General features: G+C 51.8%; 1 protein-coding gene and 1 non-coding gene across 2 annotated transcripts; one reads left to right on the forward strand and one right to left on the reverse strand.

The window, feature by feature from the left end:
* Nucleotides 1-258: 258 nt before the first annotated feature.
* Nucleotides 259-27387, reverse strand: ERICH1 (glutamate rich 1). Its single transcript, XM_066380039.1, has 6 exons — nucleotides 27292-27387; nucleotides 17124-17270; nucleotides 11214-11348; nucleotides 4983-5618; nucleotides 2302-2493; nucleotides 259-696 (listed from the first exon to the last, which is right to left on the reverse strand). The coding sequence occupies exons 1-6, from the start codon at nucleotides 27311-27313 to the stop codon at nucleotides 629-631; spliced, it is 1200 nt and encodes a 399-aa protein (XP_066236136.1). The 5' UTR covers nucleotides 27314-27387; the 3' UTR covers nucleotides 259-628.
* TRNAA-CGC (transfer RNA alanine (anticodon CGC)) lies at nucleotides 13214-13289 on the forward strand. The gene has a single exon. It is a non-coding gene; the product is annotated as a tRNA-Ala (tRNA).

Here is a 27387-nt window from a genome sequence, read left to right on the forward strand (position 1 = left end):
CTCTAGCCGTCTGAGGGACGGGCCAGAACTGTAGAAAGCAGCTGCAGGACACACGCTGCCCATTTTGAGGTTAGGGTCTGGGACAGGCTCGCAGACTGGCGAGACTGCCACCATGAGGCTGCAGGAGGGCAGGGCGCCCTGGCGTCATTCTGCAGGGGGGGGGGCAGGAAGAGAGCGAGGACATCCCCCCCCCCCCCCCCGGCTCCCACCGCTCAGCCCACAGCACTGACCACACACAAGGCACAGTCACCACAGACCTTCAGATCCAAGGAGGCTTTAAACTTTATAAAATATATAGCAACTTCAAACTACACAGTTTACTCTATTTAACAGAATGTACATTTAAATTTATACAGGAATTAGAAAAACAGACTTACTAAGTAGTAATTAAAAAAATACACTATTTTTTAAAAGTGAAAAATTTCAATTTTATCCCAGTTGCTCACGTCAAGTCTCCATGACATCTTCCCTTCTGTGGCTACACGAGCAAATGACACAGCAGAAGTGTCTTCACAGTCCCAGGGTTCGGGCCGCCAGAGAATTCAGGGACTTCATCTCCTGTGGGAAGGACCCGTGTCTCCACAGTCCTTGCTAAATGCCAGCGCCTCTCAGGTGGAGGCTGCCTTCCTCACTGCTTCTCTGGGAGCACGTGTGTGAGCCAGTAGTTAAAGAAGGTTGAGATCACGTTGGCCTGCTCTGTAAGCAAAAACAAAACCAGAACAGAACAAGACAAAGAAGAAACATTACAAATCATTATTTTGTGGATATCAGCCCCAAATGAACTCCGAATAACCCAGTGAAACACAACGCTGGTGCAGAGATGTTGATGGTCGTCACACATCACGTGACAGACACGGTGGAGAGGACGGACCCCTCCCCGTGTCTGTACTTGCACGGGCGAGCTCTGCAGAGCACCGCGCTGAGAAGCGGCACGGCCTGCACCTGAGCCGAGAGCACCAGAGAAACAAACGGGATGTCGAAGACGAACAAACGAGCAAGAAGCCAAGTGGAACTAACTCTTGAGTTGGTGCTGGGATAACACAGGATTCAAGTTCCGCAGAAGCTAAGGCTGTCCAGAACAGCCACACACCCTGTGACACCACCCGTCCCTGCTGTCTCGGGAGGCTCACAGCCCCGAGGGAGACCCTCAGAGTCCCACTCGTCCCCTGCTGGTCAGACTAATAACCCCAGAGGCACACAGGGACCCACTGGCCGCCACCCCACATGGTGCACAGGGCCGAGGAGCAGGGCAGGCTGCCCCTCAGAGGCCCAGTGCTGTGGTTCTCCTCTGGGTCACTCCGCCCGGCCCCACCACCGGTCAGCCAACAGGCCACGGTGCCGTCTCCACTCTCCACTGCTCTGTCCCCTCTGGAACCACCCGATTGAGCCCGTGACCTTCCCACTCCAAGTCCTGCTCCCCCACTGTCTCTCACATCCCACACCAGCTCAGTCAGTTAGCAAACCTGCCAATCCTGCTCCCTGGGACGGTGACCACACTGGGAGTGACCAAAGGCCCTCACTCCATCTCAGCACAATAGGGACATCTTGCCAAGTGCCATCGGACCCTGTGCCCCAGTCTTCCAGGAACCCCATTCCTCTCGGAACAAGAACCCATAGACTCCCGTCACCTCGAGGTCTCTGCAGCCAGTCCTCGTCAGCTGCCCCTGTCAGACCTCTGCCCCTGGCTGCAAGGACCCCCCTTCCTGCCTCGCTCTGAGCCCATGTCTCCAGGGGCCGTGTCCCCTCTGCTGGCTCCCTGCACACCCTGGAGAATATGCCAGGCACGGGCCACTGCCCTGGTCACCCAGCCCCACCTCTTCACTGAGCCACCACCTGCCAATCACACGGGCCTGGGGGCTGCTCTACTGACGCACTTACTTTGCTGTCAGAATTTTAAATCCCGTTTTTGACTCTTCAGCTGTGCTGAGATTTCTGAGCATGGAAACCCTGCATTAACGGAAACGTGTCCCGTGCCCGTTCTGGGTCAGGCACAGTGCTGGGCAGCTACGGTGGCTACAAAGGTCCTGATTGTCTGATTTTCAGTGTTTGAAGATTTCTGTGGCCTAAATATTCCCACCGCTCATTTCAAGTACCAGCACTGAGTGGCTGGGGCAGGGGAGACATGAGCAGTCGGCTCTGCACACAATGTCTGCATGGACTGGGGCACTTCCACTCCAACTCATGAAAATATGGCCCCAGGAGGCGGTAGCTTCCAAGTCTGGAAAGTGAGATGTGTGTCACTCTGTTTCTAGACCCTCGTCCAGGCCACACCCGTACGGGCTGCTCTGACGGGCGGCGTACCTGGCGGCATGCTGCAGTGCTCCGCGAACACCTGCAGGGCGCGCTGCAGCCTCTCGGGAGCCTGCAGGAGCAGCAGCGTCTTCATGTGGTCCAGGACCAGCAGGTCTGCGAGCGGCAGGCTGCGAGCTTCCAGGCCTTTAAACAGCTCTTCAGTGGCCTCTAGGAAGGCTGGGTCTGTATCCTTGGAGACACCTAGACAAAGGCAGGACCACATAGAAACGCGTTTTATTTTTGTTCCTGTGAAGGAACTGAAGACCAGCGTGACGAGAGGTAACAGAGCAGCATCTTGAGCAGTGAACTAGACGCTGTTGACTGCAAACCAGGTGTCTGCTCGTGATCCGACCTGGGAATCAGTCTCCACACACAACAGGTGGGTGAATCCCATGGGTGGGTAAGCAGGACAAGGGCACTGAGCTCCGCAGTGGGCTCAGGTCTCAGGACAAGGGCACTGAGCTCCGCAGTGGGCTCAGGTCTCGGGACAAGGGCACTGAGCTCTGCAGTGGGGTCAGGTCTCGGGACAAGGGCACTGAGCTCTGCAGTGGGGTCAGGTCTCAAGCGGCAAGGAGACCAGGGACAGGCGGCTCTGGCCCCTGCTGCTCCTGTGAGGACAGCTCCTCCTCTTCTGTCCTCACCACTGACCAGTGCTGCACATGTGGGGGGGTGTGCATCCATTCTGCTTGGAGTTCACAGAATCGTGAATCTGACTTTATAACCTTTGTCAGCTTTGAAGAACTGCCAGTCTCATCTCCTTAAACACCGCGGTCGCCTCTGGGGACTCAGTCGTCATGTGAGCTTCCAGGACCCCCCGTGTCTCCCCCTCTGTCCCTCTGGCTCTGCCTGTGGCCTGGCCTCCCGGATACTAGTTCTCTTTTAGGTAAATCTAATCTGCTGTTTGAACTCATGTTTGCATTCTTAATTAGTTACTGTATTTTTTAGATCCAGGATTTCCATTTATCTTAATAGATTCAAATTAACTGGTAATTTTTTTTTTTTTTTTTTTTTTTTGTGTGGCAGAGACAGAGAGAGTCAGAGAGAGGGACAGATAGGGACAGACAGACAGGAAGGGAGAGAGATGAGAAACATCAATTCTTCATTGCGGCTCCTTAGTTGTTCATTGATTGATTTCTCATCAATGAACCCCCCTTGACCAGGGGGCCTCAGACCGAGTGACTCCTTGCTTGAGCCAGCGACCTTGGGTCCAAGCTGGTCAGCCTTGCTCAAAACAGATGAGCCCGCGCTCAAGCTGGTGACCTCAGGGTCTCGAACCTGGGTCCTCCGCATCCCAGTCTGACGCTCTATCCACTGCGCTACCGCCTGGTCAGGCTTAACTGGTAAATTTCTTAATTTTTGCTCTATTTCTCCATCTTTGAACATCATGATCACGACTACTTTCTTTTTCTTTTTTTAGTGAGAGAGATAGAGCAGAGGGACAGACAGACAGGAAGGGAGAGATGAGAAGCATCAAATTGTAGTTGTGGCGCTTTAGTTGTTCATTGATTACTTCTCATATGTGCCTTGACCAGGAACCTCCAGCCGACCCAGTGACATCTAGGCTCAAGCCAACAACCACGGGGTCATGACTATGACCCTGTGCTCAAGCTGGTGAACTTGGGGTTTTGGACCTGGGTCCTCAGTGCCCCAGGTTGACGCTCTATCCGTTGCGCCACCACCTGGTCAGGTGATCACGACTACTTTAAATTCCTCGTCTGACATGGGCAGTGCTCCCCACACGGGGGTGCACTTCCACTGCTCGCTCTTACGGCTTTGTCCTGTGTCCTGTCTCTGTGTGTCTGGGGCATTGCATGACCAGTTGGACGACACTGCAGTCCAGGCTGTGACCCTCCTCTGAGCAGTGGCCCCCTCTGCTGGCAGGGGACGGCCCTGCACTCGGCGCCCTGGACCAGCGCTCTGAGGGGCCTTTCTCAGCAGCTCCACACGCAGCGTGAGCTGGCCGTTCAGTGTTCTTGGCAAGAGGCTTGTCTGTCATCACACACTGACTATGTCTCTCTCCCAGTGTCACTCGGACAAGTGTTATGTTTGCAAAGTGCTGACAAGTGACAGGCAAGTGCAGGTCTTCCCTTCAGAGCCTCTGCTCAGTCCTGCTCATGGGGCTCCCGCGTCTCCGGGTCTGACGCACTAACCTGCTTGTCCCCTGAGCCCTCCGGGTGTGCCCCTCCCTGACCCTCAGCTGTTCAGTAGGATTGTGAGGAACTGTCATCGTTAAAGTTTCTGCTTTTATTTCATCTCCTGTATCAATAGTTACTCAGAGTTGTGCACTGAAACCCCAAGTCACCGCTCACATGTGGGGAGAGGAGACCAGGCCTAACGGGACACTAACGAGAACCAACAAGTGTCCACCTGGCCCCCCAGCCTGCATTCATCGTTTCTTTAGAAATACAGCCGACCCAGCACATTCCAACACTGACGTTACAGTAACAAGGGTGATGAGGCCACATCTGGCGTCAGGATGCCCTGTGGCCTCTGCACTGTCTCTTGCTATGGCCTGAGCTAAGCGCTGGTCAGATCTTAAAATAGTCTGATTTTTGCCTGAAAATTAATGGCTTATTAATTGAATATTGGAAATTTTAATATGTTCTGTATTTTAAACATTTAATTATGTTTGCTTATTTTTCCATATAAGTAGATGCCGCTATTCAGAAGAAAAACATAAGAAAACATACCATCATAAAAATACATTTCTTGTGTTGACTTCAAAAAATCGAGGATTCCATCTGCCTTTGCCTTGGAGTCGTTGCCACTGTCCTCCTCGGCCTCCCCTTCGTCCTCTCGGGCCTCCTCCGCGTGCCAGGCGTGGGCTGCGGCCCCCTCGGCCTCCCCTTCGTCCTCTCGGGCCTCCTCCGCGTGCCAGGCGTGGGCTGCGGCCCCCTCGGCGTCCCCTCCGTCCTCTTCGGCGTCCCCGTCCCCCGCGTGGGCTGCGGCCCCCTCGGCGTCCCCTCCGTCCTCCTCGGCGGCGTCGGCGACCCCGTCCCCGGCGTCCCCAGCGTGGGCTGCGGCCCCCTCGCTGGCGTCTCCTTGCTCCTCCGCGGGCTCGTACAGGAAGCTGATGCCAGAGGCTTTCGTCAGTAAGCCGGCTGCTCTCTTTCTTTTCGTCTGCTGTCTCTTTTTCAGTTTCCTTTTTTTGTTTTTGCTAATTGAGGGGCCATCTGTGTGCTGTGGCTGCAATTTTTCCTGTAGGAGACTCTGCTGCTTCTCTAATTCTGCTTGTTCTAAATGAACACTGTTGGGATTTTTAAATATTTTCTTTGATTTATGCTTTCTAATTCTTCTTCTCTTTGGCTGATCATGAGGATCCTGATCTATAAAAACAAAAATTCAAATAAAACAATTTTCTGTATAATGGAATCATAACAAACATATTAGCCTAAAAACAGTTTCCATTAGATTCTTGTAGAAAAAAAAATTAAAATATTTGCATTACTGATTCTCAACTGTATCTCAACTAATGACACTACCAAGGTGTCTGACACAATAAAATCAACAGCCCACTTGTTCTTAAAAAGAAAACACATAGGCCCTGGCCGGTTGGCTCAGGGGTAGAGTGCTGGCCCAGCATGTGGAAGTCCTGGGTTCAATTCCCGGCCAGGACACACAGGAGAAGCAACCATCTGCTTCTCTACCCTTCCCACTCTCCTTTCTCTCTCTCTCTCTCTTCCCCTCCTGCAGCCAAGGCTCCAGGGAAGCAAAAGTTGGCCCGGGCGCTGAGGATGGCTCCATGGCCTCCACCTCAGGCGCTAGAATGGCTCTGGTTGCAACAGAGCAACGCCCCGGATGGGCAGAGCATCGCCCGCTGGTGGGCATGCCGGACGGATCCTGGTCAGGTGCATACGGGAGTCTATCTGCTGCCCCCGCTCAATAAACAAACAAATAAATAAAAAAGGCACACACAGACTGTGACCCCTGATTAAGAAGACACACACTGGCCCTGACTGGTTGGCTCAGTGGTAGAGCATCGGCCTGGCATGGGGAAGTCCCGGTTCGATTCCCGGCCAGGGCACACAGGAGAAGCGCCCATCTGCTTCTCCACCCCTCCCCCTCTCCTTCCTCTCTGTCTCTCTCTTCCCCTCCCGCAGCAGAGGCTCCATTGGAGCAAAGATGGCCCGGGCGCTGGGGATGGCTCCTTGGCCTCTGCCCCAGGCGCTGGAGTGGCTCTGGTCGGGACAGAGCGACGCCCCCCGGTGGGCGTGCCGGTGGATCCCGGTCGGGCGCATGCGGGAGTCTGTCTGTCTCTCCCCGTTTCTGGCTTCAGAAAAATACAAAAAAAAAAAAAAGAAAGAAAAAAAAAAAGACACACACTAAGAAGGGCTGCTGGTGGCCAATGAGCTCAGATATAAGAAACAGAGCCCAGCAGCCTTTCTGCGTGAGGGGGCCTCCCACACAAATTGCCTCAGGGAGAAGCTGCCTAAACTGCCGCCCTGAGTTCTGTTGGCTGAGCCCTTTATAGAGTTGTTCCTGGAATCCTATTTCAGCCAATAGGACTGAGGCTTTCCCCATCCAATCAGAACTGTGCAGCTCCAGCCAATCAGAGTGGCACTATTCTGACTAATCAGGACAGTGCCTTTTGGACCAATCAATCCACAAGGATTTGGAGCCCTTACGGCATGAGTACAAACCAATCAGGGACCAGGGGTGGAGATTTCTGTCTATATCAGTTAGTTCCCCTCTGGCTCTGGGGGTGCACTTTCCTCTTCCATGGAAGATAGAAGACTGTGTTTCCTTGGCTGCGCTGAAACACCAGAAATGTCTCAGCAGAGCAAGGTGGAGCAGATCAGCACAGTGCAAAGGAGACCAGTGTGGAGTAAGCAGGTCACGAGGAGCAGGACGGTGCAGGGAAGAGCTGTCCAGCCAGAGGAGCCTGGTCTCAGGGCTGCCTCACACCTGTGCTGGCCCACCTCTGAGCTGTCTGTCCTGAAAAAAGTCTCCTTCACCACACCCCAAACTGGGGATTCCTGTTGGTGCTTTTGGCACCAAAGACCACTGGTTGACAAATAGACATAGTTGTTACAATCATGACATTCTAGGTGGTTTTAAGGATGTAGGAGTTGTTGCAGTTTCACTGGGAGTAAAATTTCACTCCTACAGCTGCCCTACAAAATCGGCCAATGATGGTTGTAACACTAATACAAGATGCAGTCACTCTGGGCCTTGGTTTCTTTATCAACGAGGTGGAAATGGTGCCACTCCCTAACTCACAGTCTGGGTGAGAATCAGGTGCTAGGCAACATGCTGTCATTTCGGTTCCTCCTCTGAGCCCAGGCACCTCTAAGTCCATGGCAGGGAACTGAGTTAGCTGTAGCCACTCTGCTGTGACTCTAGGGTGGCTCCCTGTCCCCTGCAATTGTTTAGTTTCCACATTTTTGTGGGATTTTTTCCTCCTTTTTGCAGTTGAATTCTAGTTTCAAGGCTTTATGATCAGAAAATATGCTTGGTACAACTTCGATTTTTCTGAATTTGCTGATGTTGTTTTTGTGGCCCAACATATGGTCAATTCTTGAGAATGATCCATGTACACTGGAGAAAAATGTATACTCAGTCACTTTGGGATGAAATGTCCTGTAGATGTCTATCATATCCAGGTGCTCTAGTGTTTTGTTTAAGGCCACTATATCTTTGTTGATTCTCTGTTTGGATGACCGATCTAGAGCCGTCAGCGGTGTATTGAGGTCTCCAAGTATGATTGTATTTTTGTCGGTTTTTGTTTTAAGGTCAATAAGTAGCTGTCTTATATATTTTGGTGCTCCTTGGTTTGGTGCATATATATTAAGAATTGTTATGTCTTCTTGATTCAGTGTCCCCTTAGCCATTATGAAATGGCCATTTTTGTCTCTGAGTACTTTTGTTGTCTTGTAGTCAGCATTATCAGATATGAGTATTGCTACGCCTGCTTTTTTTTGGATGTTATTTGCTTGGAGTATTGTTTTCCAGCCTTTCACTTTGAATTTGTTTTTATCCTTGTTACTTAGATGAGTTTCCTGTAGGCAGCATACAGTTGGATTTTCTTTTTTAATACCCCTGCAATTGTTAATCTGACCTCACCTGTGATGACAGGGTGCAGAGGCCCGGACTTCCCAAGTCCCCACCCAGTGCCCCCCAATTTTGTCAGTGGGTTCTAGCAGTCATTAAGAGAGGAAAGTCATTAACATGACAGCTCACAGATGCACAGTTACGACGTGGCAGTGTGGTGCCCTCAGATCCTTGGACAGAAGTAAAGCCCATGAACGACTGTTTATGCAGGAGCTTCATTGAAACAACTCTGAAATCTTTGGTTCATTCCTCCTTTCTGTTCCTCAAAGGCCCCCGCCCTGCAAACGCAGGGCTCTTCTCCAGTAAAGCGCCTATGTGCTAACTGCCCATGACGTCCTTGTCTTCAGTTTGTCCAGACCTTCCAGTCCAGAGCACAGGAAGTGTCCGTCTCCACGTCACGCTATCCAACCCACCACTCCAGTGTCCAGAACCTTCTCATCCTCCACGGGTCAGCTACTTTAGACCCTCAAATACAAGGAAAGCTACAGAAAATCTGTTAGGGAAGCAGAGATTTAACTTTTTATAATCTGAGAAGCAAGCTAATTTTGAAAAGCTGTCATCCCTAAAACATACCTTTGCTTTCACACATTAATTTTAGAAATAACCACAGTTCGTCAAAATTCTCTTCGCTGCTGTTTGGCACCTATGTCCTGATGAAGTGCTGTAGTAGAAACAGACACCAAAATAGCCACAGTCCCCAGATCATCCCCGCCTGCAGCTGTACCACTTGACGTGGAAACAAGCGAAGTGTTTTAAAGGAAAAACAGTTTTATTCTGGATTTAATGCTAAGGCTGCAAATGCACGTGATAATCCCCTCAGTATCAATGTGCTCCAGGTGCTAAGAGTAGTAACTTACCTTTAACCTTGACCTAAACCATGTATACGAAGGTCAGTTGTTAAAATATAATGTCAGATGCTTTGGATTACTTTTGACAGTACACTGTTTGCCTAAATTTCAGGACATTTTCTTTTTTTTTTTAAATATTTATTATTATTATTATTATTAATTTTGAGAGAGAAGAGAGAGAGAGAGAAGGGGGGGAGGGAGAAGCAGGAAGCATCAACTCCCCTATGTGCCTTGACCAGGCAAGCCCAGGGTTTTGAACCGGCGACCTCAGCGTTTCCAGGTCGACGCTTTATCCACTGCGCCACCACAGGTCAGGCAGGACATTTTCTACTAACCCATACTGAGTACATTCATTTAGCACAGACACACCTCCACATGGGGCCTGCGGACAGAAGCGTGTCCAGGCCCCAGGAGGCCCGGACATCGTGAGGAGCTGTCAGCCATCCTCACTCAGCCCCGAGGAAGGAAGTCAATGTCTTAAGTCTCACTTCAATAAATCAGCAAGATAAAAATGAAAGACTGCTGAGAAGGTGTGCCATGCAGGGACTGTCCCCCGGTCAGTGGACACCAGCCAGCGCTCACCCAGGGCTCTGTCCAGGCTCCAGTTGCACTTGGTGAAAACTGCACCTCACTGGTCAGATGAGCGGGCTGCCCAGCACCGCATCAGGGTGCCTCGGAGGGAAGGTCACAGAGCAGGGTTTCCTCAGCTCAGACGGTGCCAGTAAGTTCTGAAACTGCCCCAATCCGTCCAAGCGCATGGAAAGGACATCTAACCCACACCAGTGCCTCCACACCTGGTGCGTCCTGGGCACAGCCGTGGACTTTTCCTTCCCCACTTCCTGAGGATTCCACCTTGGCACAGGGAGTGAGGGGTGTGGGTCAGGTTACAGGTCTACACCCTACCTGAATGCAGGGCCCCTCTCTGCAAATCCTCTCGTATGAGAGAACAGAAGTAGGAACCCAGCAAACAGTGGTAATTCTTTCTCCAACTTTAGTATTTCAAATGCACCAAAATGGCCCCCTTCCTGGGATTTACAAAGGGACAAACATTAGACAGAAGGATTGCAAGAACAGCAAACTGCAACATTTGTTAATGAGTTATACATCAATTTCCCAGCCTGAACTGAAATAACTTGATTAACAAGTTATTTAAGCAAATTAACAAGAAGAATGACAGCTTGCAGGGTTGGGGCACACCGTCTATAAGATACTTTTGTCCAGTTGGCACGGCCACTGTCCATTTCCCACGAGGATGTCACTCTAGCTCAGTCCATCCAGAGCCAGCTGGGAAGTGGCAGCTGGTCTCAGGACAGGCTGCTGGTCTCTCAGCAGGGCGTCCTCATCAGAGCCAAGTGCACGCAAGCACATGTGTGTGAGCCCGGCGCATTCTCACCAACTATCTAGGAATGTAAAGCATGCTCACCTCATTTTCATAAAACAATTCACTTTTGTATGATATACCCTCTTTACCTAATCATGTCCTAAGGATTTCTAACCTGCCTTGAACAGACGAGTGTATCACTCCCTCGCAACCCCTGTCAGTGCAGCCTGACCCTTTGCTCAGGAAGTCAGAAAGGTCAGTGTGCTGGAAACCAGACTCTCTTAATACTCACGTCAATTAAATCTAGACTATAGTTTCTCTGTTTATATTTGTTAAAAATCATCGGGGTAAAATTTTATTTGAAAATTTACATTCCTCTAAGGAAGTCACAAAATAATGAACTTAAAGGGAAAAAGCTATCATTTTGCTTTACAAGGTAGAAGCTTAATGTTTAGGGTCAGAACTGAGACCCTAAACGTGAGGATAGTTAACAACAAAGCTGATATACCATTCCAGAAATTCTGAAAATTAAAAAATTAAGAAAAAAGTTCCACTGAACCGAGACCACTGAGCCGTGTCGCTGACACGACACTTGATCACTGAGCACCAGAGCCTCCTCCGCGGAAGGAGGGCAGGCCACGCCCAGCCCTGTGCAGCGCAGACCGAGATAAAATCAGTGCACAAGACTGAGACGCCGTTACCTCCCACGTCGTCGCTGCTGGGGGCGCTCTCGGAATCCGTGAGGCTGAGCGGCTCCGGCGGGGCAGGAACGTAGCCCTCGGGAGGCAGTGCCACCGTGTAGAGCCGCCGGGCGGGCGGGGTCTCAGTGCCGCCACCTGCGGGAGGAAACGGGCACAACAGGGACTGGTCAGCGCTGCGGTGTCCTCATACTGACCTCCGACTACAGTCACTGGGACATGACACCAGCTCGTTAAACTCTGCCACTGTTCCAACACCGACTTCAATACACTAAGCACGTTGCCAGCAGAGTCAACTATACATGCAGCCAGGAAAAGAACCATTTATAATTATTTAAGTTCCCGTTAAGTTACTTATTATGTAAACTTCTAGGTTTTTATAATATTATATAAAAACAGAACAATTTCATACGCAGGAAAAATACTCCACATACCTGTCATTATTACATGAATCTCAACATTTTGGTGGCATAATCTGGACCTTTCTCTCCCATGTGCTTACAACCCATGTACACTGTGTGTCTGTGTACATGCAGACACACACACACACACACACACACACACATCTTAATGGAGTCATGCTCACATATCTTATTATAAAACCAAGTATAGTCAATAATATTGCAGTAACTATGTGTGGTGCCAGGTGGGTATTTGAAATATTGGGGAATACTTTGTAAAGTACAATACTGTCTAACTGCTATGCTGTATACCTGAAAATAATAGAAAATAACACTGAATGAAAATTGTAATTAAAAAACATAAAAAAATACATTTCACTTAAAAAACGATTTCCCCATTGAGCTGAGGGGGTGGGGAAGAAGGAAGAGAGAGAATTATTAACTACTTGTCCCCTGAGTTGTTCCCTCCAGGTGTGTACTCACTGGCTACCTCTCATATGTATATGCCCTCACTGGGGATCGAACCTGCCAACTTGGTGTGCTGAGATGACACTCCATCTACTGAGCCACCCAGCCAGGGCCACATTTCACTTTCTTGGGGCTAAGATGCAAGAGGTCTAGTTCTCGACTTAGTCTGAACCCCTCGGAGGCTCATTACAGTCACCTGGCTGGAATGAGGGCAGAGTGGAGACACCCACCACACAGATCTTTCTTGTAGAAGAACATCAACATTTGATCATTTTTCATGGAATATGTTTGGAAGCTTTTCTTTTTTTTGTATTTTTCTGAAGCTGGAAACAGGGAGGCAGTCAGACAGACTCCCGCATATGCCCGACCGGGATCCACTTGGCACGTCCACCAGGGGGCGTCGCTCTGTTGCGACCAGAGCCACTCTAGTGTCTGAGGCACAGGCCATGGAGCCATCACCAGCGCCCGGGCCAACTTTGCTCCAATGGAGCCTTGGCGGCGGGAGGGGAAGAGAGAGAGAGAGAGGAAGGAGAGGGGGAGGGGTGGAGAAGCAGATGGGCGCTTCTCCTGTGTGCCCTGGCTGGGAATCAAACCCAGGACTTCCGCATGCCAGGCCGACGCTCTACCACTGAGCCAATCGGCCAGGGCTTTGGAAGCTTTTTTTTTTTTTGTATTTTTCTGAAGCTGGAAACGGGGAGAGACAGTCAGACAGACTCCCGCATGCGCCCGACCGGGATCCACCCGGCACGCCCAGCAGGGGCGATGCTCTGCCCACCAGGGGGCGATGCTCTGCCCCTCCGGGGCGTAGCTCTGCCGCAACCAGAGCCACTCTAGCACCTGGGGCAGAGGCCAAGGAGCCATCCCCAGCGCCCGGGCCATCTTTGCTCCAATGGAGCCTTGGCTGCGGGAGGGGAAGAGAGAGACAGAGAGGAAGGAGGGGGGGTGGAGAAGCAAATGGGTGCTTCTCCTATGTGCCCTGGCCGGGAATCGAACCCGGGTCCCCCGCACGCCAGGCCAACGCTCTACCGCTGAGCCAATAGGCCAGGGCCGCTTTGGAAGCTTTTAATAAGATACACCTTTCTTTTCTTTCTTTCTTTTTTTTTTAAGATACACCTTTCTTAATAAGAAAGTGAGGCCCTGGCCAGTTGGCTCAGTGGTAGAGCATCTGCCCCGCGTGTGAAAGTCCCGGGTTCGATTCCCGGTCAGGGCACACAGGAGAAGCGCTCATCTGCTTCTCCACCCTTCCCCTCTCCTTTCTCTCTATCTCTCTTCTGCTCCCGCAGTCAAGGCTCCAATGGAGCAAAGTTGGCCCAGGCACTGAGGACGGCTCCGTGGCCTCCGCCTCAGGCACTAGAATGACTCCAGTTGCAATGGAGCAATGGCCCAGATGGGCAGAGCATCGCCCCCTGGTGGGCACGCTGGGTGGATCCCGGTAGTGCTCATGTGGGAGTCTGTCTCTTTGCAAACCTCCCCCACCCTGCTTCTCACTTTGGAAAAATACAAAAACAAACAAAACAAAACCCCAAAAAACCCGAAAAGAAAGTGACATAGAACTAGGACTGTCCTTGCTCCCTGAACCGTCAGGATGAGTTAGGACCCCTGTCCAGTCGGTGCTGCCTGAAAACCCTGTCCTCCATGTCGCTGTCCCGGACATCATTTCACAGTGCCTGCTGCTCTGTCAGGTCAGCAGCACGGGGCCTCCCCCCCTCTCCCCGTCCCCTCCCCTCCCCAGGCTGAGCTGCTGTATCACGCCCTCCCACCACCCAGAGCTACTGCGAGTCTTCCTCCGTCCTCTTCCTCCCTCTCATCAAGTTTTCCTCTCCCGTCCAATATTTCAGAGCTTCACACATGATGTGATTTCTCCAGTCTTAGAGCAGAACAAGCCCCTGGTTCTCACTGCCTGTGCACCCCACCAGTGCCCTTTGACCCGCTAATGGTTCCACTGGAAACTAACCACAAATCTCTGGTCACTGAAGCTTCCAAGTTTTGCCAAATACACAAAAATCATTACTTCTCTGTCATAGTTAACAGTTAATTAAGTTACCAGGACTTTTAAATCCCTTATGCGCTGTAGAAACGAACACATCTTCAGAGGATTCCTCTTACTGTCTATTTACTGGAAGGGTGCTGCAATGACCCGGCTCACAGACGTGTGGGGAAGCCTCCCAGGCGTCCTCCAGACCGCTGTGTGCCCTCCGACAACGTGCACCACTTCCCTGTCTCTGTGAGCCCGGCAGCAAGCTGTCTACACCAGTGGTTTTCAACCTTTCTGCACTTGGGCACTGATGAAAATAAGAGAATTATTTTGGGGATTGCTAAGGCAGAAATCACTCTGAGCATAAGTGGATTAGACTAAGATCACTGGGTCTGTAAGCTTCCTATAAATCAGGGTGGCCACTCTTCTGCAGACCAGGATGAAATTTCTGGCGGACTGGTCTGAGGACCAGCGGTTGAACACTAATCTACACTGTTGACGTGTGCAGCCTTCCCCAAGGCAGGTGGCCATCCTTCATCCAGCCAATCTCCTGCTAGTGGACACGCAGACCTTCCGCAAGCTCTTGCTATACTGAACGATGCTGTAATGAATAATCTTGACGTCCTGTTCCCACACCTGAACTTCAGGTGCATGTAAAACTGCTGCAGTTGTGACTGCTGAGCCCTGTGTGCACCTGTAACCTGGCTGGATGAATGGACTGTTTTAGGAGACGGTGAGAAGGGTTGCTTCCAGCAGCCTGGCCTGAGTGCTCACCCGGTACCCCCAACATGTGTTAGCAGATTTCTCATCTACGACAATCTGACACATGAAAAATGCAGTCCTAATACAGTTTTCACTCGCGCTTCCTGTTTTCACAGATGGACACCTTTTCTGCTGCAAGAGCCACTATTTGTCTGTCACTCTCCTGTGCCCGTTTCTCTTTCTTTCTTTTTTTTTTTTTACAGAGAGAGTCAGAGAGAGGGACAGATAGGGACAGACAGACAGGAACGGAGAGATGAGAAGCATCAATCAACAGTTTTTCGTTGTGACACCTTAGTTGTTCATTGATTGCTTTCTCATATGTGCCTTGACCAGGGGGCTACAGCAGACTGAGTAACCCAGGGGTAGTCAACCTTTTTATATCTACCGCCCACTTTTGTATCTCTGTTAGTAGTAACATATCCTAACTGGCCCCAGTTCCACAGTCATGGTGATTTATAAAGTAGGGAAGTAACTTTACTTTTATAAAATTTATAAAGCAGAGTTACAGCAAGTTAAAGCATATAATAATAATTACTTACCAAGTACTTTATGTCAGATTTTCGCTGTTTGGCAGAATAAATCTTTATAAAACAACTTACTATAGTTAAATCTCTCTTTTTATTTATACTTTGGTTGCTCTGCTACCACCCACCATGAAAGCTGGAACGCCCACTAGTGGGCAGTAGGGACCAGGTTGACTACCACTGGAGTAACACCTGTCTCAAGCCAACAACCTTGGGTCCAAGTTGGTGAGCTTTGCTCAAATCAGATGAGCCTGCGCTCAAACTGGTGACCTCGGGGTCTCGAACCTGGGTCCTCTGCATCCCAGTTTGACGCTCTATCCACTGCACCACCGCCCGGTCAGGCCACTTTCTCTTTTGAGTTGTTGCTCATTTTCTTTAAGTGGGAGGAGGGGAGGTAGACAGACTCCCGCCATGAGCTCCAACTGGGATCCACCAGGCAACCCTGTATGGGGCCCATGTTCGAATCTACTGAGCCATCCTCAGTGCCTGGGGCCGAGGCTTGAACCAACCAAGCCACTGGCTGCGGGAGGGGAAGAGGGGGAGAAGGGTGGAGAAGCAGAGGGTGCTTCTCCTGTGTGCCCTCACTGGGAATCGAACCCGGGACATCCCATGCCCAGCTGACGCTCTATCCATTGAGCCAACCAGCCAGGGCCAGTATTTTGATTTTTAATTCCACACCATTACAGTTCACAGTGCCTTATAGACGCCTGCTGAAAAACACTGGAGTTTTTGCAGAAAGACCTCCCCTGGAGGATCAGGAACAAGTTTAGGGAGACAGAAGTGATTCCTAAGAACGGAAACGGGCTCAGCAGCGGACACTGAAATCCTCTGGCACGAGCTTGCAGCCATCGGCTCGCCCTCTCCCTCTCACCGGCCATCAGCACCTGTGGAGAGCGCCTGCCTTGATAACTGGGGACGTCACACAGAACTGCCTCAGAACCACATTCAGGAGGAGGGAGTGTTTATTTTTAAACAGTGATTTTAAAAAGTGGAGAGTCATCACTCTGGGCGAGAAGACACGTGGCAGAGGGACAGTCCCTCATGCAGAGCAACAGTGGTTAGTTATCCTCCAGGAGGAAACCGGCCTGGCCCTGTGGCACGGACTTCAGGCTGAGGAATGACCACCAGGCGGAAGGCGCCAACAGTCCCGTTTGTCCTCCTCCAGCCTTACTGCTGGTGGCCAGTCACCATGAAAGCTGACGAGTGGAAAGGGGAAGAAAATGCAAACAGACCCTAAATACGTTTTCCAAATGACAAGAACACGGGTCAGTGAGATGCGGAGAAGAGGCAGTCGCAACACCTGCCACCTGAACAGTGTGTGTGCTCGCACGCAGCAACGCCTTGCGGTACATCCCGGGCCTCAGACACCGGACATTTCTCAGCCCCGGGGGCTGGAAGGTTGAGAGACAGGTGTGGGCAGGGCTGGTCTTCCGGCCTCTCCTCCCTGCGTGCCCACACGGCTGTCCCCGTGTGCCTGAGGCCCACCCCTCCTCCCACAAGGGCCCAGCCCCCTGCACTTGGCCCACCCTGAACCGGCACCTCCTTCCGGAAGCCCTGCCTCTAGACACAGCCAGTCTGAGGTTCGGGGGCTGCAGCGCTGACGTGTGACTTTCGGAGGACAGCCACCCTGAACAGAGGTATTCTTTCAGAAGCAGAAGCACAGCTGACAGCATCAATTGCTCCTTAAGATTAGTGCGGATGACCTTGTCTTTTATCAACTGGTTTGTGGGCGCGAGGGCTGCTACGGGATCGTCTGCGACTCCCTGTGACCTGCAACGCTTACCTGTAGACGGGGGAGCACACCTGCTCGGCCCCTTCTCAGGGGCCACCTTCTCGGGAGGGGCTTCGGAGGCCACAGGCAGCGCTGCCCTCTTTTCCTGGCCGTGTGGGTCATGAGGAAAAAGTCTCTTCAGCACTTTCTCAACAAACACTAAAATGCAACCAAATGACAGGAAAAAAGAGAAGAAGGAATTATTTAAGGGAGTCTTACCTAAATGCACACAGAGTTTATTTAAAAAGACACAATCTAATATTAACACCAGAAAGCAAAGCGACTGACCTACAGGATGCCCCCAGCACTGCCTCACAAGACCCCTGGCTGCCTGCAGCTGACCGTGTCCCCAGGTCCCGTGGGCAGGGCCACCTGGGAGCCTGAGCCCTGGCCGTCTGCACGTCATAGAGCCCAGGCCGTCTGCACGTCTGCACGTTGTGGAGCCCTGGCCGTCTGTCTGCACGTCGTGGAGCCCTGGCCGTCTGTCTGCGCGTCGTAGAGCCCTGGCTGTCTGCACGTCTGCACGTCTGCACGTCGTAGAGCCCTGGCCGTCTGTCTGCACGTCGTAGAGCCCTGGCCGTCTGCACGTCGTAGAGCCCAGGCCGTCTGCACGTCGTGGAGCCCCGGCCGTCTGTCTACACACCGTAGAGCCCTGGCTGTCTGTCTACACGTCGTAGAGCCCTGGCCATCTGTCTGTGCGTCGTAGAGCCCTGGCCGTCTGTCTGCGCGTCGTAGAGCCCTGGCCGTCTGTCTGCACGTTGTAGAGCCCTGGCCGTCTGCACGTCATAGAGCCCTGGCCGTCTGCACGTCGTAGAGCCCTGGCTGTCTGCACGTCTGCACGTCGTAGAGCCCAGGCCGTCCGCACGTCGTAGAGCCCAGGCCTTACATGGCTCTCAAGGAGGTTCCAATCCTTGAAATATCCGTTTCTGCCCACACAAGCGCCCATGTGGGCCAGCCCTGCCCAGGCCCACTGGTTCTGGAGCAGAACAGTCCAGGGGCTGTGGTCCACAGCAGGGCTCACCCTGGCCCACACTGTCTCTGCGCCCTGCTGGCGGGACCTCAGGTTTGGGGAGCACAGCAGGGGAAGCACAAGAGCTGGGGTTCAGAACACCACCCGGCAACACCGCCCACCAGGCCTGGGACGGGCGCTGCCCACACCTCTGCCCGCACCGCACCACATCCCTCAGGCTGCCCTTTCCAAAACGAACCCAGCTCCCGAGGCACAGACGGGTCACTTCCTGTCTCAGCTGCTCTCCTAGGAGGCAGGCTTGTCCCCTCTCCCAGGTGGACAGTCCTGACAACGTTCTCCGGGACCCTGAGTTGGATTATGAGGTTAGGGTTGCGCCTGTCACCACTGGGCACCTTCTGGACCTCAGCTTTCCCATCCACACGCAGGCCTGAGAGGACAGCGGGCGTGGCTCACGTCGACTCTCCCTCGGCGCACAGTTTGCTCAATACCACACTTCCTCCCCTTGCTCTGACCACCACTAAGGGGCTGCCACCTCCCAGTGGCTGAGTTCTGACCCCTACTCCAATGGCAGATACCCCAGTCTGCAGCACCTGGTGACCTTGCCCCTCCTACACCACGCCTGTGTACCTGCCCCGATCCCTGGTCAGGGCACCACTGGCTCCTGGGCCAGTCCAGGCCTCGCCCCTATGTTCCAGCAACATCCCCACCCTCAGTGCTGGTCGGCCTGCAAATGGGTCCTCACCCCTGCTGTGCCCCGCCCTTTGGTGGGCCCACCACCACACCCACAGCCACGGCTACTTTCCAGCACCGGGAGGAACTCCAGGCTCACTGTGTCCTTATTCTGCTGGTAAATATGCACGTCCCTCTCAGCTACCACAATTTGAGGCACAAAGTCTTTTAAAAAAGAATATGATGTTACCCTGACCCAGTGGTGGCACAGTGGATAGAACGGGGACTGAGGACCCAGGTTCCACACTCCTAGGTCACCGGCTTCACCGTGGGATCACAGACATGACCCTGAGGCTGAACAAGGGGTCACTGGCTCAGCTGGAGCCCCCTGCTCAAGGCACATATGAGAAAGCAATCAATGAACAACTAAGGTGCTGCAACTGTAAGTTGATGCTTCTTACCTCTCTCTTCTTGTCTCTGTCCCTGTCGAACCATCTCTCTCACTTAAATATATATATATATGTGTATATATATATATGATTTTAATGTTTTAAAATCAGCTTTAAAAGAGCAACATGTAACAAGCAAACTTAAATGATCAATTATTACCTTCCACCACTCTAGCTGGAAGGGCCATTGATGCATTTCACATTACCCAGTACGTGAGACCACACGCGGGTGTTAAATGGGGAATGAGACTGGGGCACGCTGCAGCCCTTGAAGCTAACGTCTGAACAGCTGTCCTGAAACAAGTATTCAGTGCTGTGCCCTCACAGAACAGCAGCTTTGCACTTCTACGGGACAAGGTGGCCGCCAAGTGCTGGTGGTCATACGGAGTCTCCTACCGCTAGAAGGAGTCTGTAGCTTATTTAAACAGAAATAACAGCTAGTTTAGAGCAGAAAATCCACCGTACCACCACCTGGAACCCTCACTGTTTCGGCGAGCCAGAGTTTTGACGGAAACGAGCCCTTGTGAACTGCCCGGTGGATCTACAGACACAGACTCTGCTCTGTAAACAGACAGGTTTCCAGCTTAGCGTCCGTGGTAAAAGCAGAACAGAAACAGACACTAGCTTTTCAGGATGCGGAACACAGTGAGGCACCCTTTTAAAAGCCTCTGTCATTTCTGGTTTGTGGAATGTGCCTCGGGGGGGGGGGTGCACGCCTACTGCAGATGCAGGCTAGCAGATCAGTCTGAGTTTCCAAGTGCTCAAACACAACACAGAGCAGACAGAGCGAGGCCCCTGGTTCTGGAAGGCAGCTGGGTGTCACACAGCTCTGTTAAGAGCCACCACACGGCCCTGACAGCCGGGCGCCAGCCCGCCTTCTCCTCAAAGCTCAGCCAAACGTCCTCCCCCAGCAGCAAGAGCAGCCTTAACCTGAAGCTCTGGGGTCAAAGAGCAATCACCAGGGGATGGACGTGGAGGGCCACCTGGAAGAATGACCACCAGGAAACAGACACGGTCCCCTGTGGGTGGGCAACAGGATTCAAGACTGAGACACACCAGCCTGGACATGAAGAAGACCAGAGCACTGTCCCCTCGTCACAGGGGAAGGAAGTCCTCCTGATGAGAGCTTTCAGAGAGCGTGGCCTACACTGCTACTTCAATTTAAAGATATCAGCAAATAATACACTTTCAGTAAAGGGTTCTTTGGAAATTAGACACCTAGGACAAACTGCAAATATATAATCTCAAAAGGAGAGAGCGAGTTTGAGCGCTGATGGGAAATCTATTCAATTCTAAGCTGCTCTTAGATGCAGTTACTTGATTTAAAAATCTAACAGTTGGGTATAAAAAGGAGGAGTTTGTTCCATTTTTCACAAAGGTGTTATGTTTCCTGTTGGCTTTGCTGTGGGACGTGGTGGAGTGTCTGACAAGTTCCTGGTGGGAAAGAAGGTAGAACAGGTAGGAATGTGCTACAGCCTCTGCTCACTCCCATCCCAGGAAGTCTCCATCGGGGCAACTTGGGGGCATGCCATCTGAAACGGCTGCTAGGGAAAAGAAATGGAAACAGGACCTTTCTCTGCTGTAGGCTTCCACTCTGACACAGCAAAGGAAGTGAAGACTGCGTGGCAGAGGAACAAGCACCTGGGACCACGGGGTGAGCCGCCCCATCGTGGCATGAACACATGTATATTTTTAATTGACTTGAGAGAGAGAAGCATCGTTTTGTTGTTCCATTTATTTATCCATTCAGTGTGGATTCTTATATGTGCCTGGTCTGAGGGCTGAACCCACAACCTTGGTGTATTGGAATGACGCTCTAACCAACTGAGCTACCCATCCAGGGCCTCATTGTCTCGAAAAGCTCACTTTGACCCAAAGTAGCACATGTTCCCTTCAATATCTGTGCATAAAATTTACTTGATTTAAAACTGGGTCAGAACCCTGGCTGATTGGCTCAGTGGTAGAGCGTTGGCCTGGTGTGTGGAAGTCCCGAGTTTGATTCCCGGCCAGGGCACACAGGAGAAGCGCCCATCTGTTTCTCCACCCTTCCCCCTCTCCTTCCTCTCTGTCTCTCTCTTCCCCTCCCGCAGCCAAGTCTCCATTGGAGCAAAGTTGGCCCGGGTGCTGAGGATGGCTCCATGGCCTCCACCTCAGGCACTAGAATGGCTCTGGTTGCAACAGAACAACAGCCCCAGATGGGCAGAGCATCGGCACCTAGTGGGCATGCCAGGTGGACCCTGGCTGGGCACATGTAGGAGTCTGTCTCTCTGCCTCCCCTTTTCTCACTTCAGAAAAATACAATAAAACCCCCACCAAAAACAAAAACAAAAGCAACAAAAAATACTGAGTCACATGGGAATGTAAATTAGTACAACCACTATGGAACAAAGTGTGGTGATTCCTCAAAAAATTAAGAACAGAACTTCCATATGACCCAGCAATCCCTCTACTGGGTATATACCTCCAAAACTCGAAAACATTGGTATGTAAAGACACACGCAGCCTCATGTTCACTGCAGTATTGTTCATGGTGGCCAAGACATGAAAACAACCAAAATGCCCTGCAATAGAGGATTAGATAAAGAAGATGTGTATATACACAATGGAATACTACTCAGCCATAAGAAATGATGATATAGTATCATTATGACAACATGGATGGACCTTGATAACATTATACTGAATGAAATAAGTAAATCAGAGAAAGTTAAGAACTGTATGATTCTATACATAGGTGGGATATAAAACTGAGACTCATGGACGTAGATAAGAGTATAGTGGTTACCAGGGGGAGGGGAAGGGGGAGAGGAGGGAGGGTGGGGCAGGGGCATAAAGAGAGACAAATATAAGGTAACAGATGATGATTTAACTTCGGGTAGTGGGTACACAACACAATCAAATGTCCAAATGATGTGGAGATGTTTTCTCTAAATCTATGTACTCTAGTGGATCAATGTCACCCTGTTAAATTTGTCTAAAAAAAAAAAAAAGCTGGGGGCCCTGGCCGGTTGGCTCAGTGGTAGAGCGTTGGCCTGGTGTGCAGAAGTCCCGGGTTTGATTCCCGGCCAGGGCACACAGGAGAAGCGCCCATCTGCTTCTCCACCCCTCCCCCTCTCCTTCCTCTCTGTCTCTCTCTTCCCCTCCCGCAGCCAAGGCTCCATTGGAGCAAAGTTGGCCCGGGCTCTGGGGATGGCTCTATGGCTTCCACCTCAGGAGCTAGAATGGCTCTGATTGCAGCAGAGAGACGCCCCCTGGTGGGCGTGCCGGGTGGATCCCGGTCGGGCGCATGCGGGAGTCTGTCTGACTGCCTCCCTGTTTCCAACTTCAGAAAAATACAAAAAAAAAAAAAGCTAGGTCACACCTCACATTCCTTCCTCTAACAGATGCTGCCCCTCTAGAGAGCCTCTGGCAGGGACGTGGCTGGGGATGGAGCTCGTTCCTCTGTGACTCTGTCCTCATGCACGTGAACCACTGTCTCTGAGGACTAACGAGAGGAGAGCTACTGTGGAGACGCGGGGATGAAGCTAGTTGACACTGTGTCTCACAGGGCGATGCTAACACAGCAGTGCAGTGCTGCTCGCAGGAAACAGTGCAGTAAGAGACCACAAACACTGGCAGACAACTCGGACTCCGGGGATTTCATTCTGAGAGAAAAACCACACAGGACAACAGGGTTATCACACACCTTTTTAGAGTTTCCAATGACCAGACTTATGAATGGAAAAGTAATATTATCTAGAATTTGACATAGAGTTGGCTGGCTTTTTGAAATCATATTTAAAGAAGAAACTGCTACTGAAGACCAGAAATAGACATTAACAGAAACTTTTGCTATAGCATATTTCATGGTGAAAATTGGAGATATCTTCCAAAACCTACCCCTGAACAAACACCCCTCCCCCATCCTGTGTGGTTTTAAAGAGGAGGGAGACCCCATTTCTGTGAGACCCAGCTAGGTGCTCGTGTCTCAGTCCTGACAGCTGGGTGCCTGCTCTAGCAGCCAAGTGTAATGTATCATTTCTTATCTGTTCACGTTTATGTGTCTGCTGAGTACCTGTCAGCCTGTCCGCAGCTTTCTGAAACACAATGCTCAACAGGTACACTGCGTTTTCCCCTTGTGTGAGGTAAGCAGGACCCTCTGCGGGGACGCAGACCAGAGGAAGAGGCTGGTAACAGCACCGCTCCATTCACAAGGAAAAGCCAGACAGGACGTGGTACAGTAATGATAGCTTCTTCATGGGTTTCGTGATATAATTATAAACGGAAAAGTAATTAGCGAAGTTTTAAGTAACAGTTGGTCAATATCTGAAATATTAATTAAAAACAAATAGTACTGAAATGGGACATTAGAGTCTGGCTAATGTGGTGTTCCCATCTAAGTAGTAGATAGACACTAATACCCCCCCCCCAAACTTTAACACTTAAACAGAAATACTGTGCGATCAGAAAACAAACAAGAAAGCAGACCGTGTGGTGCCTGTGGGGTGAGGGGCAGTGGCCGCCCAGAGACAGGTGGGTGGTCTGGGCCCCTGTGTTTTGTTTCTTGCCCTGCATGGTGGCCACACAGGCTCATTTACTTTGGGACAAGTCACTAAACTGCACATTTAGGACTTGTATTTTCATGAGGTATATTATACTTCAATTTTTTTTTAAAAGCTTGAAAAATAAAAGTTAATGCATTTAACTACAAAAAAGTATTCTGAACTCTGTCCAAAATTTTTCCTTGTAGATTTTTTTTTTTTTTTTTTTTCCATTTTTCTGAAGCTGGAAACGGGGAGAGACAGTCAGACAGACTCCCGCATGCGCCCGACGGGGATCCACCCGGCACGCCCACCAGGGGCTACACTCTGCCCACCAGGGGGCGATAATCTGCCCATCCTGGGCGTCGCCATGTTGCGACCAGAGCCACTCTAGCGCCTGAGGCAGAGGCCACAGAGCCATCCCCAGCGCCCGGGCCATCTTTGCTCCAATGGAGCCTTGGCTGCGGGAGGGGAAGAGAGAGACAGAGAGGAAAGCGCGGCGGAGGGGTGTAGAAGCAAATGGGCGCTTCTCCTATGTGCCCTGGCCGGGAATCGAACCCAGGTCCTCCGCACGCTAGGCCGACGCTCTACCGCTGAGCCAACCGGCCAGGGCCCTTGTAGATTTTTTAGTAGCGTTTACTGTGTCATTAACAGTTCACACACACACACAAACACGTACACATGCAACCAGAGATCCAGAGACTCATGCACAAAGACACAGATATACACACAGACACATGCAGACACACAGCGCATGTGCATAGACACAGACCCCTGTCCCACCACCTCTGCTCTGGGAACGCGAGCAATGGCTGCTGGTCACGGAGAGCCCATGGTAAGGACCGTGCCACGCTGACCTCCAGGCCCTGAGACACTGGCTGCCCAGCTGGAGTGAGGCTCACTGAAGGTTCGAGCTTGTCCGAGGGTCTGCGGGGCACTAGACGGCTCACTACCCCTTTCCCTTGTTGCCACACCCCAGCTCCCGGGAGGGCTGCACCTGGGAAGGCCCAGCCTGGCATCTGGGAAGGCCCAGCCTGGCATCTGGGGAACAAACTGCAACTGGACCACCTGCATACAGCACACATTCCCCAGTCTGACCTCTGCCTGACCAGCCCACCTGTGGAGCCAGGTGCAGGCAGGTTAGGGTGGCCTCTCACCAAGGTCTGCAGTGAGAAGAGCAGTGTCATTTCTTTCTTTTTTTTTTTCATTTTTCTGAAGCTGGAAACGGGGAGAGACAGTCAGACAGACTCTCGCATGCGCCCGACGGGGATCCACCCGGCACGCCCACCAGGGGCGATGCTCTGCCCACCAGGGGGCGATGCTCTGCCCATCCTGGGCGTCGCCATGTTGCGACCAGAGCCACTCTAGCGCCTGAGGCAGAGGCCACAGAGCCATGCCCAGCGCCCGGGCCATCCTTGCTCCAATGGAGCCTTGGCTGCGGGAGGGGAAGAGAGAGACAGAGAGGAAAGCGCGGCGGAGGGGTGGAGAAGCAAATGGGCGCTTCTCCTGTGTGCCCTGGCCGGGAATCGAACCCAGGTCCTCCGCACGCTAGGCCGACGCTCTACCGCTGAGCCAACCGGCCAGGGCCGAGCAGTGTCATTTCTTAATTGTTAGTGACTGATTTTAGAGACAGAAAAAGAGAGGCAGAGGGAAGGAGGCAAGGAAGGAAGGAAGCTCAGCCAGTGTTGCTTCAGCAGAAGTCTCTGCCACGGTCTCGCTAAGAGGGGACAACACTAACACTCTGCTCCCACTCACACCTCACACTTTCAAGATTTATTGATCTATCCTTCCAAACACAATGCTCTCAAACAACCTGACTCCACAATTCTGTCACATTTCTTTATATTTTCTAATTTTTCTTAATTGAGAAGCAGGGAGGCAGACTCCCACCCCTACGGGCTGACGCTTTGCCCATTTGGGGCTGCTGCTCTGTTGCTTGGCAACTGAGCTATTTTAGTGCCTGAGGTGAGGCCATGGAGCCATCCTCCGCTTGCTCCAACTGAGCCATGGCTGTGGGAGGGGAAGAGAGAAAGAGGGAGAGGAGAGGGAGGGGGAGGCTGCAGAGGCAGATGGTCGCTTCTCCTGTGTGCCCTGACCGGGAATCGAAACTGGGACGTCCATACCTGGGCCAACGCTCTACCACTGAACCAACCCGCCAGTGCCTTGGTCACATTTCCCAATAGCAAAAGAAGGCTGTTTCAGGGAAGATGTTCCCTGGCTGACGAAAACAAGGAAAAGGTTGCATCCATCTTAATTCAGTGAGCTGACAAAGTTTCAAAACATGACCAGGTGTATTCCAGGTGACACAGTAATTTCCTGCACGGGGTAGAGCACTGACCGTCAGAAACAAGGAACGAGGGAGAGAAACAAGGAAAACCTGGTGTGAAGTACAGGAACCCCCAATCAAAATGCAGGGAAGCACAAGGGGGTGCCTCCGTCGGCATGAAGACCCCTGTGACAGCTCCATGACGGGCCTGCTCCCAGAACCCTCCACGTGTGACTGGACAGCCTGTGAACCTGCTGACACCGGACTGTGGAATGTACGTGGTGTCACCAGCATCTGTCCCGGTCCATTCTGGGGCCTGACAGCTGGCTGTTCAGAATCTGTGAGAGGACCAGTGTGGGAAGCTGACCGGGTGAATGTACGCCATGACCGGTGGTCAAAGCAGCAGGATGCACAGCTCGATGCTTTTATAAAACGGAGCCACAGGGGTGGGGGCTCTACTTACTTTTCCCCACATTCTGCCCTGTTGACACATTACTTTCCTTTTCTTATTTTAAGCAAATGCTTATTAACTAACTACAGATACCACTCGGCTTTTCATTTCAAAGGGCAAAAAACGCAATCCTCTGTTTTAAATGTACAGAAGGAAAAAAACATCATAGCCTGAACCGATAATCCAAGTAACAGTGAGAGACATACCTAAAACCATCCAACTCCTAGAAGAAAACACACAGACAAAGCTCCCTGACGTTGGGCTTGCCAGTGACCTTTTGGATTTGAACCCTGGAGCACAAGCAACAGAAGCAAACAAACACAGGGGAGGACATCAAACTAAAAAGCTGCTGCACAGCAAAGGAAACCACCAAGATGAAACACAACCCGCCGCGGAGAGAAGGAAACCTTGCCGCTGGAGACAACAGCGGTGGCCCTAAAGGACAGTATACTGAGCGAAGTAAGTCAGAGAGATAAATATCACATCATCGCACTGGTACGTGGCGTCTAAAAAACCAACTAAAACAACGGAAAAGCTAACCTGGCAGAAGAGGGGGGGGGGGGCGGAATGGGAGAAGGGCTGGAAAGTGACAAACGTCCAGACAGAAGTCCTGCGGTGTCACCTCGGGCGCGTGGCTACGGTGAACGACACCGCATCGCACCATGCAGGGCTGCGGGGATGGTGGGTCACAGAAGAACCCTTCCTCGGAACCACACGAGGGGCCGGTCCGCCGCGCGGACACGCGCGAGGTCAGGCCGCTGTCACCTGGGCTCGTGCGGCGCGTCCGTCACGTACCCTCTCCGGGAAGGCTGGAGACACGCCCTGCGTTCCCCGCGGCCCCGCGCCCCCGCCTACCGTGCCTCCGCACCGCCGCCATGCAGGTACCGCGACCCCCGACCCCTGCGGGGACCGAGGTCCGAGCGCCTCTTCCGTATCCGCCCCTGTAGTTCC

This window comes from Saccopteryx leptura, chromosome 4 (assembly GCF_036850995.1).
Source record: "Saccopteryx leptura isolate mSacLep1 chromosome 4, mSacLep1_pri_phased_curated, whole genome shotgun sequence".
NCBI classification, from domain to species: Eukaryota; Metazoa; Chordata; class Mammalia; order Chiroptera; family Emballonuridae; genus Saccopteryx; species Saccopteryx leptura.

What these genes read in the sequence shown, in the direction of transcription:
- ERICH1 (XM_066380039.1), bottom strand. Translation starts at nt 27,313, where the DNA reads ATGGCGGCGGTGCGGAGGCACG. An exon ending in GGCGGCGGTGCGGAGGCACG is followed by an intron (nt 17,271 to 27,291) that starts GTAGGCGGGGGC and finishes GTTGCATTTTAG; the next exon opens with TGTTTGTTGAGAAAGTGCTG. An exon ending in CAGCAGCGACGACGTGGGAG is followed by an intron (nt 5,619 to 11,213) that starts GTAACGGCGTCT and finishes TTGTTTTTATAG; the next exon opens with ATCAGGATCCTCATGATCAG.